General features: G+C 39.3%; 1 protein-coding gene across 1 annotated transcript in view; it reads right to left on the bottom strand.

Moving 5' to 3' along the window:
* The window catches only part of LOC133653911 (sodium/hydrogen exchanger 8-like), a 57,603-nt gene extending 54,426 nt beyond the window's left edge, over window positions 1-3,177 (bottom strand). The window contains exon 1 of the mRNA XM_062053747.1: window positions 2,851-3,177. Coding sequence (XP_061909731.1) covers window positions 2,851-3,092 — 242 coding nt within the window. The 5' untranslated portion in view covers window positions 3,093-3,177. The remainder of the gene's footprint in view (window positions 1-2,850) is intronic.
* Between the last annotated feature and the right edge of the window lie 9,323 nt (window positions 3,178-12,500).

Raw genomic sequence — 12,500 nt, 5'->3', positions numbered from 1 at the left:
AACCCATTTGAAGCGGCACCACCCCCAAGTGAACATCGCTTTAACAAAGATAAAGACGTGCAAACAGCTCCCACCTCTTACTGCCAAGTTAGCCAGGCTGGGGGGGGGTGAAGAAAAGTTAATCTGAGGCTGAGTTGACTTGAAACTGTTTAATGTTGCACTTTTTATATGTAGAAGAAAAGTTTTGTCATTGTATTTAATCTGAGCAACAACTTGAGGCAGTTTAATGTTGATTAACGTGGACCCCGACTTAAACAAGTTGAAAAACTTATTCGGGTGTTACCATTTAGTGGTCAATTGTACGGAATATGTACTGTACTGTGCAATCTACTAATAAAAGTCTCAATCAATCAAAAAAAGCACTTTATATGTAGAAAAGTTTTGTTAAGAAACCATTCTGAGCCTTATCTTATTTAGTTTTTATTTTATATATGTTGACCACATTAACCCTGGCAATGGACCCTGTGTGTATATGTATGCTATGCCATTGTTTACAAATTTGTTAAATAAATAACCAAAAAATTTATATTTTGTTGTTTTCTTACTGTACCGAAAATGAACCGAACCATGACCTCTAAACCGAGGTACGTACCGAACCGAAATTTTTGTGTACCTTTACACCCCTAATATATATATATATATATATATATATATATATATATATATATATATATATATATATATATATATATATATATATATATATATATATATTCCGAGCATGATAATGTCACATTATCGAAGGGAAAATGCATTTTTAGACAATATGATTTGCCTGAGCGGCGAGGAGACACCAAGAGTAACAAGCGGTAGAAAATGGATTAGAAAGGAAAGATTTAAAAAATTATAATTAAAAAAAATATATATATAGATATATAGATATATATATATATATATATTTATTTATTTTTTTTTTTTTTTATTTAACTTGGGACTGGGTATTATCTTCGACCCAACTCTCTCGTTTGAGTCACACATTAAGAGTGTTACTAAAACGGCCTTCTTTCATCTGCGTAATATCGCTAAAATGTGTTCCATTTAGTCCACCAGTGACGCTGAGATCATTATTCATGCGTTCATTACATCTCGTCTCGATTACTGTAACGTATTATTTTCGGGCCTCCCTATGTCTAGCATTAAAAGATTACAGTTAGTACAAAATGTGGCTTCTAGACTTTTGACAAGAACAAGAAAGTTTGATCATATTACGCCTATACTGGCTCACCTGCTCTGGCTTCCTGTGTACTTAAGATGCGACTTTAAGGTTTCACTACTTACGTATAAAATACTAAACGTCTAGATCCATCCTATCTTGCTGATTGTATTGTACCATATGTCCCGGCAAGAAATCTGCATCCAAAGAACTCCGGCTTATTAGTGATTCCCAGAGCCCAAACAAAGTCTGCGGGCTATAGAGCGTTTCTTTTCGGGCTCCAGTACTATGGAATGCCGTACCAGTAACAGTTAGAGATGCTACCTCAGTAGAAGCATTTAAGTCCCATCTTAAAACTCATTTGTATACTCTAGCCTTTAAATAGACCCCCTTTTTAGACCAGTTGATTTGCAGTCTCTTTCCTGCTATGGCCCCCTCTCCACGAGCACAGATTAGGTGACAACAGATGACGTGCTAGCTGTTCAAAGTCGGGAACTGGGGTGGACCACTCATCTGTGCATCAGTTGGGGACGTCTCTGCGCTGCTGACTTGTCTCCACTCAAGATGATCTCCGGCCGGCCCCACTATGAACTGGACTCTCACACTATTAACTAGATCCGCTCGACGTCCATTGCACCGGTCGCCCAGGGGCGCGGGGGTCCCCACATCTGCGGTCCGCTCCAAGGTTTCTCATTGTAGCCCATTGGGTAGAGTTTTTCCTTGCCCTGACGTGGGATCTGAGCCGAGGATGTCGTTGTGGCTTGTGCAGCCCTTTGAGACACTCGTGATTTAGGGCTATATAAATAAATTGATTGATTGACTCCGCATGCCGGAGTTTGGGGACCCCTACACTACAGTATATTTTCGTCACCATGTATCACATTAGCTTACATCATGACAGTTTTTAACAATAAAATTTAGCAACTATTACTACAGACTTGTTCACGAGTGAGGGAAGAGTGGATCGTGAGATTGACAGGCGGATCGGTGCAGCGTCTTCAGTAATGCGGACGCTGTATCGATCCGTTGTGGTGAAGAAAGAGCTGAGCCGGAAGGCAAAGCTCTCAATTTACCGGTCGATCTACGTTCCCATCCTCACCTATGGTCATGAGCTTTGGGTTATGACCGAAAGGACAAGGTCACGGGTACAATCGGTTGAAATTAGTTTCCTCCGCCGGGTGGCAGGGCTCTCCCTTAGAGATAGGGTGAGAAGCTCTGCCATCCGGGGGGAGCTCAAAGTAAAGCCGCTGCTCCTCCACATCGAGAGGAGCCAGATGAGGTGGTTCGGGCATCTGGTCAGGATGCCACCCGAACGCCTCCCCAGGGAAGTGTTTAGGGCACGCCCGACCGGTAGGAATTAAGCCACGGGGAAGACCCAGGACAGGTTGGGAAGACTATGTCTCCCGGCTGGCCTGGGATCGCCTCGGGATCCCCGGGAAGAGCTGGACGAAGTGGCTGGCGAGAGGGAAGTCTGGGCTTCCCTGCTTAGGCTGCTGCCCCGCGACCCGACCTCGGATAAGCGGAAGAAGATGGATGGATGGATACTACAGACAATTGTTGTTGTGACAACTCATTAAAACAACGTCACTTGAAGCAAGCCAATCTAGCCTTAAAATTGGTTGACGTGATGTTTATCACACACACTATATAGCCAATCTTCTCCACAAAGCACAGAATCCAAAACAATGAGTTCAAACCTGACAAGCGGTTCATCGTGGTGTAGCTCTGGTAAGTCGTGTGCATCTTGGGAGTCATGTTTGATTATTTTAAGAGGATTTTCAGTATGCGTATAATCACTGTGTTTCACGTCAACTCCGTCGTTGGCTCTCTCCTTCACGTCTAACGTTAAAGCATCTTTCTTCTCAGTTTGTACGGATACCAAAGTGTAAATAGACAACAAAAAACACAAAAAGAATACGTCGCGTCTTGCAGTTGTCATTATTACAAAGTGTGCTCGCTTCAAACACAAACTCGTAGATGTGTTGTCATACGAACAGGTAATTCACTGAGCCTTGTATGTTTACACGTCATGCCGGCACTTCCTGGTTACCCTTTCGATGGGATTTGTAGTTTATTCGATTTACACGCACACACATGGGAAAAAACCGAGGCCGTTTTGTGGGATTTTGTCAGTTGAAATACACCTATGAATCATTCTCATTGAGGATACGGTCTACTATTACCTATTTAGTTTGAAAAATACATACATTTTGGTAACAAGTTCGTCATTAAGACACTCCATTTCCCACAAGCCACTACAACACATTCAGCTGTCAAGTGGCGTTCATGGAAATGAAGTAGCCCACTGCCGATATAGGGAGTAATAGCCTGATGTACACGCTTGAGAAGACGAGATTTTTCGTCCCGTATTAGATTTTAGGGTTTAGGGTTTAGGCTTTAAGCGAATCAGAGTTTAGGGCGGCTAGTTCCACCATGGACTCAATTGTGATCTTGGATCTAGATATTCAAACAGCATTATAAAATGTTTAGTAAGGTTGTTGCTAAATACAGAGAAAGCCTACGACATGTTGTAAAATGAGGGATTGGATAATCAGATGTATAACGCTGAAATTAGAGAAAATGGATGGATGGATGTTGATCCGGATAAATTATATTGAGGGAATTCAAGGACCTTTCAAATAACGGAGGAGGGTCCCTGTCCTCTGCAAAAAAAACTGCTTTCAAACGAACCCCACAGGGAAACGAATCAGCCTACTATCATTTAATATCACGATTAATGACACATCTAGTGTGTGTGTGACAATCATTGGTACTTTAATCTTTAACATGTCGTGTAAGGTTTGTCAGCAGGGATTTGGAATCTCAGTGTTTGCAGATCACGGAGCCTTATGAAAGACAGGACAAGACCTACATTATATTCATAAGAAGATGCAGCAATCATTCGATCGGGTCGGGAATTGGGCAGAGGAATGAGTTTATCATATCCATCCATTTTCTACCACTTCTTCCCGTGACTGCGTGGGTTCCCTCCGGGTACAAAAACATGCACCTGGAGATAGGTTGATTGGCAACACTAAATTGACCCTAGTGTGTGAATGTTGTCTGTCTATCTGTGTTGGCCCTGCGATGAGGTGACGACTTGTCCGGGGTGTACCCCGCCTTCCACCCGTGTGCAGCTGAGATAGGCTCCAGCACCCCCCGCGACCCCGAAAGGGACAAGCGGTAGAAAATGGATGGATAGATTGTCCCGTTCGGGGTCGCGGGGGGTGCTGGAGCCTATTGGCTGCATTCGGGCAGAAGGCGGGGTACACCCTGGATAAGTCACCACCTCATCGCAGGGCCAACACAGATAGACAGACAACATTCACACTCACATTCACACACTAGGGCCAAATTAGTGTTGCCAATCAATCTATCCCCAGGTGCATGTCTTAGGAGGTGGGAGGAAGCCGCAGGGAACCCACGCAGTCACGGGGAGAATTCATGCAAACCCCACACAGAAAGATCCCGAGCCTGGGATTGAACTCAGGACCTTCGTATTGTGAGGCACACACACTAACCCAGGGGTCACCAACGCGGTGCCCGCGGGCACCAGGTCGCCCGTAAGGACCAGACGAGTCGCCCGCGGGCCTGTTCTAAAAAAATAAAAAATAAAAAAAAGTTTTTAAAATGTTTTTTTTTATTTTTTTTTAAATTAAATCTACATAGAAAAAACACTAGATACACTTTCAATCAGTGCATCAACCCAAACAACCTCCCCCATGCACACCCATCCACACCCACTCACACAAAAGGGGTTATTTCTTTCTGCTACCAATATTCTGGTTCCCACAACATAGACAACACATCTGCAAGGGACACAGTCCCTGAAGCACACATGATTGTATATGCTGCTGGTCCACTAACATTTTCATTAATTACTATTTTTTATGTAATTCTTTTTATATTGTTTTACTTTATTTTTTATCCAAGAAAATGTTTTTTATTTATTTATCTTATTTTATTTTTTAAAAAAGGGCCTTATCTTCAACAGACCAGGTTGTCAATGAAATTAGATTTGTTTAAAGGGTTTTTAAAACCAGGCCCAGTCCAGATAATGTCCAACACACACCTTCATTCATGTACACAGAAAAAAATTAGGGAACACAACAGATTGCATATAATTTATAAACAAAATTACATTTTCAAAATAAGCATTTATGTACAGTCCAGATTATGTCCAGGTCACTCAAATTAGGGAACACAACAACAGATAGCATATAATCTATAAACATAATTATACTTTCAAAATAAGCCTTTGAGGACTTCTCATCTTTTTTTTTTAATGTTTTTTTGGCATCATTATCGTTTTCAACCATGTAACTTTGTAAAGTTAGAAAATACTGAATCAATGTTTTAAAGAGAGTAATACTAAGTGAATATCTGTTTTTGGCCTTAAAAATAAACCTTTTACTGAGTACTATAATTAAATTGACTAAATCATGATTGTCAATGAACTCTCCTAAAATAACAGAAACCACATTAAGCTTCATAAACAAACCAATCCTTAAACACATTTTTTCAACTTCCACCCAAAACAAAGACACAATATGACAATACCAAAACAAATGCAGGGTGGATTCAGGCTCCTGACAACAAAATCGGCAATCATCTGACTCTGTCATATTCCATAATTGTAACATTTTCCCTGTGGGTAAGAAGTTATAAATAATTTTAATTTGAAAATAACGATTTTGCACATCAATAGTAGTTTTATAGATTAGTTTGAATATGGCATCCCATGGCAACGGGCAGTCAAAAAAGTCCTCCCATTTTCCATATGTGTTGTATGGGGCAGCCTTCAAAGATTTCTTTATTAAATAAAAATTATATATTTTTCTATTTATTTTAGTTCCTTTTTGCCAACTAGAATTTCTTATTAGAGGTTTACAAACTAATAATTTAGTAGTTCCATAATTAATTATTTGTTTCCATCTTTTCCCAATTACTCCAGTTAGTTGATAAAATGAAAAGCTTGAGCAAGCATCACCATATTCTAAATTCATCATACTTCATAATTTTACCATTCTCATTGATAATATCATTGACAAAAATGATTCCTCTTTCAAACATATTTTTCCAAACGAAAGGCTTTCCATCTATTACAATATTAGAGTTCATCCATATTATCTGCTGCAAAATATTGTCTCTTTTTTCTGGCACATAAAATTGAAAACACCACTATGAGTGGATTGTTTCCTTTATGAACCCCGCCATGTTTCCCAGCAGACTCTCTACATAAGAAAAATGGGAGGGGATCACTTGTAAAAAAGGATACAATTTCTTTTGATACAATACATGTTTTTTGTCCAACAGGACATTTGTGTACCACTCAATGTTTAAATACATCTTTGGAACAATTGATGCTTTTAAAGACAGACACATAGCTTCAAGGTTGAGAACTTTTAGGCCCCCATATTCATACTCTTTGTACAAAACCTTTCTTTTAATCTTTTCTGGTTTGCCGTTCCAGACAAAATCGAAGACCCTCCGCTCATAAATCTTAAATTAAGTTTTGTGATGGAGCTGGTAATGACAAAAACAAATAAATAAATTGAGGAATAATTAACGAGTTGGCAGTAGACATTTTACCATACAAGGTTAGGGATTTCCCTTTCCATAATTTCATAATTTTGTCCAGCTTTCTTAGTCGATTATCATAATTTACTGAGCCTAGATCTTCCAGATTTTCTGGGACAACAACACCAAGTATGTTAACTGGTCCATCTGTCCACAAAACAGGCACTTTGCATTCCATTCGAAAGGACGTTCCCTTTAGATTTCCGATCCTTAACATTTTACATTTATCATAATTAAGCTTAAAGCCAGATTGCTGTGAAAATATGTCCAAAAGATTAAGAAGGTTCCGCAAACAATGAGGAAAAATCTTATCTTTGTGAATCAGCCTTTTCTGACATGAACTTCATCAAGAACAAACACAGAACACGCCTCACTGATGCACATCTGCAAGACTCACTCAGAGTTGCAGTGTCAAGTTACACACCAGAGTACATCACACTAGTTAACAGCATGCAATGCCAGGCTTCCCACTAACTGACAAAGAAACAGATAACAGATTTGGTGTCCAGTTCAAAGTGTGACATGATTTAAAAATTTGAGAATTTTTTTTTTTGTATTTTACATGAGTTATTATTTGTACAAACATGGTGCAAAGTAATTCATGATTTGTTAAAAAAATGTTAGTGGCTAGCTAGTTAAAATGGGATATTGTGATTTCACAAGACTGTCTTAGAAGTGATCATTTGAAAATGTTCAATTTGAAAAATGTGCACTTAGAGAAAATATAAAAATAAAGTGTTGCATATTGATATTTATCTGTTTCTATATATATTTATTGTGAGAAATCATTAAGATGATCAGTGTTTCCACAAAGATAAATAGCATTAATTATTAATAATAACAGAGTTAAAGGTTAATTGAGCAAATTGGCTATTTCTGGCAATTTATTTAAGTGTGTATCAAACTGGTAGCCCTTCGCATTAATCAGTACCCAAGAAGTAGCTCTTGGTTTCAAAAAGGTTGGTGACCCCTGCACTAACCCCTGTTCCATTGTGCTGCCCGGGGTCTAACATATATGTAGTTAAATCAAAAATATGTTTTGTTTGTATATAAAAGGGTCAAAAAAATCAAAAGCAGACCCTAGTTGTATAAAAAAATTGATTGAAAGGGTAACTTTTTTTTTTTACATTTTCATGGTGTATAGTGTTTGAGGAGAAAATAACTTGGAAGGCAGTACATAAAGAAAATAGTGGCCAAGTGTGAAAAACGTATTCATGCCTTGAGATGTCTTGTGGGAACAGACTGGGGCGAAACATTACTGAGAAGATGTAAAGCAGTAATTATATCAAATATAGACTATGTTTGCACTGCCACATAATTTGCCTATTGTGGGATTAATAACGTCTGTCCTGGGCTGCTGCTCTGTCCGTCCTAAAACAGTGTTGGATTACTGGGCTAAATTGCAGAGTTGGGGGTTTTTAATCCACACTGAGTCTAGGGTGTCAATTGTTAAATGTCAGTCACACTTTTCTAGCAGATATATTTCTCAGACTTAACTCACTTTTCTCAGATTTAGCCAATTTTGATCACATTAAAGTTAAAATTGAATGTTGACTCTAAATCCATCCATTTCCTACCGCTTGTCCCTCTTGGGGTCGCAGGGGGTGCTGGAGCCTATCCCAGCTGCACTCGGGCGGAAGGCGGGGTACACCCTGGACAAGTCACCACCTCCTTGCAGGGCCAACACAGATAGATATCATATCTAGATGTTAAATTTAAACCTAAATCTTAAATCTAAATCTATATGGTATATCTAATTTTAAATCTAAACCTGTATGTTAAAGTTAAACCTAAAGGTTAAATCTAAACCTAAATATTAAATCTAAATGTGAGTGCTAAATGTTAAACGTGATCCAAATGTTAAATGTGAGCGCTACATGTTGAATTGAAACCTACATTTTAAATATAAACATAAATCTGAGCCCTAAATGTTAAATCTAAACCTAAATGTTAAATATACATCTCAAATCTAAATGTGAGCGCTGAATGTTGAATCTAAACGTAAATCTTGAATCTAAACCTAAATCCTAAATCTAAATGTGAGCGCTAAATCTCTCGCCAAATGTAGAGATGAAATTTTATAGGATGTCAATATTCCACCAATCCGAGGCCTCTCAGCCAGAAAGCCGCGCCCACATCTCTGCCTCTACGTGTAGACACGCCTACACCTTTCTTACTGCAGAAGAAGGAAACATGATAGGTGCTTAATGACAAATGATGCCGATAAAGTTGCATAATCTATTAAAAAATGTCCACTCCAAACGTCTCAGTGTGCAAAGTGTGTTGAGACAATTGACAATAAATGGATTTGATTCTTACACAGAGGCATGCAGTGTGCATGAATACACATATTTGTATTTGTATGTGTCTTTTATCATTTCGCTGCGCTCTTACTTCATGATTGTGTCTCATATGAAAATGACATTTCTGTAAACAATGTTGACAGAATTGCTTTGGATCAGTTATAAAGATAATGAGCTGAATTGTAAAAACATGATCACCGTGAGTGTGAAGTCATCATTTGGTCAGAGGTTCTGATCCGGCGCATGCCGATATATGCCTTTTAATATGCTTATTTTCCATTTTCCTGCTACTAGCAGCACCACACAGCCCGGCTGTCTGAGAAGCATGATTTAAAAGGAAGTAAGATGAGAGAAAGGTGACTTTAATTCACACTCACATTAATCATGTTTTTTAAGATTTAGGTTAAGATTGAAGATTTAGGTTTAGATTTAACATTTAGCGCTCACATTTAGATTTGAGATGTATATTTAACATTTAGGTTTAGATTCAACATTTAGGGCTCAGATTAATGTTTAGATTTAAAATGTAGGTTTCAATTCAACATTTAGCGCTCACATTTAACATTTGGCTCACGTTTAACATTTAGCACTCACATTTAGATTTAGATTTAACATATAGGTTTAGACTTAGGTTTACATTTAACAAATTTATATTTAAGATTTAGGTTTAAATTTAATATTTAGAGTCAACTTTTAATTTAAACTTAAATGTGATGGAAATTGGCTAATTCTCAGAATAGTGAGTTGAATCTGAGAAAAGTGAGTTCAATCTGAGAAATATATCTGCTAGAAAAGTGTGACTGAACTTCTACATTCGGCCCCCCATAGCTGAGAGGGTGATGGGAGAGCACTTGAAACTACAAAGGACTAGCGGTAGAGGGAGGGGGGAACATTTTATGCTCTCAGTAAGAAACAGAGCAGTGGAGGTATGGGATTATGGGATTTGCAGTTAGGCCCTGTGGTGTGTTGGTCACCTGTTCCTCCTTGGATCCTACCAGAGCCAGATGTGGATCTCTCAATACAAGACCTTGTGACAAGAAGGTAATCCTGTAGTAGTAACAACAAAACATCGAAAGGACTATTGGCCAGATTACATGCAGATATAAATACAGATGGTTCTAATGGAAATGCAGCAATGGGGCTGAGCATCCCAGAGTTGCAAATACAGCATGACAAAAGGGTTTCAAACAAACTATCAGATTTAACTTGTTGCTTATTTTTGGAAGTTTGGGTGAATGGAGGAGGTTGAAGCACAAAAGGTTGTTATATGCTCTGATTCAGCAGCAGTATTGATGACATTGAAGGGTGGGAAGAGTGAGGCAAGAAATGATTTAATCAGTGAAGCAATGATAATGCTGGGAAGAATGCAGGGATTGGGGTGCACTGTTGGGCACGTGTGCGAGTACAGGGAAACTAGGAGGCTGATAACACAGCAAAAAGAGTATTACACAAATGAAATAGGAATACTAGTACAGTATGAACGGGTGAATACAACAAGAAACCGATAAAATGTGGCAAAAAGGGAGTCAGGGAAGGTTTCTTTTTCATTACAACCCAACATAAAACACACACAGAAAGTGTGATGTACAAGACTGAGGCTTGGGGCACTGTTCACTAAATCAGAATCAGAATCAGAATAGTTTTTCAGAATCAGAATCAGAATAGTTTTTATTGCCATTGTTTGAGAACGGGTTCACAAACTAGGAATTTTTCTTGGTGCCATCGTGCAACATAAAACATATAACACAGAAAAGGTAATGAAATTAGCTGTAACTGAGCTGTCAAGAAAAGTAAATAAAAAATAAAAGTTAAAGTACCAAAGATTGTCACACACACACACTAGGTGTGGTGAAATTAACAAGAACGTTTGATCATACTACGCCTATACTGGCTCACCTGCACTGGCTTCCTGTGCACTTAAGATGTGACTTTAAGGTTTCACTACTTACGTATAAAATACTAAACGATCTAGTTCCATCCTATCTTTCTGATTGTATTGTACCATATGTCCCGGTCAGAAATCTGCGTTCAAAGAACTCCGGCTTATTAGTGATTCCCAGAGCCCAAACAAAGTTTGCGGGGTATACAGCGTTTTCTATTCGGGCTCCAGTACTCTGGAATGCCGTACCAGTAACAGTTAGAGATTCTACCTCAGTAGGAGCATTTAAGTCCCATCTTAAAACTCATTTGTATACTCTAGCCTTTAAATAGACCCCCCTTTTAGACCAGTTGATCTGCCATCTCTTTTCTGCTCTGCCCCCCTCTCCACGGGCACAGATTAGGTGACAACAGATGAGCGCTAGCTGTTCAAAGTCGGGACCCGGGGTGGACCACTCATCTGTGCATCCGTTGGGGACGTCTCTGCACTACTGGTTTGTCTCCACTCAAGATTATCTCCGGCTGGCCCCACTATGGACTGGACTCTCACACTATTAACTAGATCCACTCGACGTCCATTGCACCGGTCGCCCAGGGGCGCGGGGTCCCTACATCTGCCGTCCCCTCCAAGGTTTCTCATTGTGGCCCATTTTGTTGAGTTTTTCCTTGCCCTGATGTGGGACGTGAGCCGAGGATGTTGTTGTGGCTTGTGCAGCCCTTTGAGACACTTGTGATTTAGGGCTATATAAATAAACTTTGATTGATTGATTGATTGACTTCCCAAGGGCTGGATTTTGGACGCAGGCGGGCCGGTTCCGGCCAGCGTGCCGTATTTTGGGGACCCCTACACCAACGTTCCCTCTAAGGTGCACGCCTGTGCAATTGCGCACTGCTCAAGCGTCCTCTGCGCACGGCAAATCTATGCCACGCACAAAATCAAATAAAAAAATAAGCGCATAACAATTTTCGACACACGGACACGACAGAGAAAACAGTTTTCGTCATCATTGTTCAAATATTGTAACGTCTGTCGAGACGTTTTGAGGACATGAATTCCATCCATCACTTTACTGAGCAAAACTCTTTATTGTCGGCCATAAACACATCACCAAAACCTTAGTAAAAAAAATTATATCTAGCAAAACTGGTCATTTTCTGCAGTACAAACCAGACCAAAAGCAACTTTGTTATATCAACAGCAGCCGCTCGCTCTTTCTCACTTGCGCCAACACATGCACATCTGGCACTTAGCCAGTGATGCGTTTACAGCCACACAAAAAGTCGAACAACTCCAACACCACACATAAAGTGTCATTCCAGGTCGTTACACTATGATTTACCAATCTAATGTGTGCTTATTCTAGTGTCATTTATTAGGAATCTTAATTTATAAATGTTAATCATGAAATGCTGTTAGTATATTAAATAAATACTAATACAAATATATTTTTTACAAACAGGAAGTTGCAGGAATGTACACACGATCCCCTGCTTACATCTCATTGTGCAACATATGAATGTTTTAATGGGAACTAAATGCAATGTCTGAAAGGGGTACAAACTATTTCCAAAGCAGGACCTCCATC

The sequence above is a fragment of the Entelurus aequoreus genome, linkage group LG07 (assembly GCF_033978785.1).
Source record: "Entelurus aequoreus isolate RoL-2023_Sb linkage group LG07, RoL_Eaeq_v1.1, whole genome shotgun sequence".
In the NCBI taxonomy this organism is placed as follows: Eukaryota; Metazoa; Chordata; class Actinopteri; order Syngnathiformes; family Syngnathidae; genus Entelurus; species Entelurus aequoreus.
The sequence above is the reverse complement of the archived record's forward strand: the minus strand, read 5'-3'. Positions and strand labels throughout refer to the sequence as shown.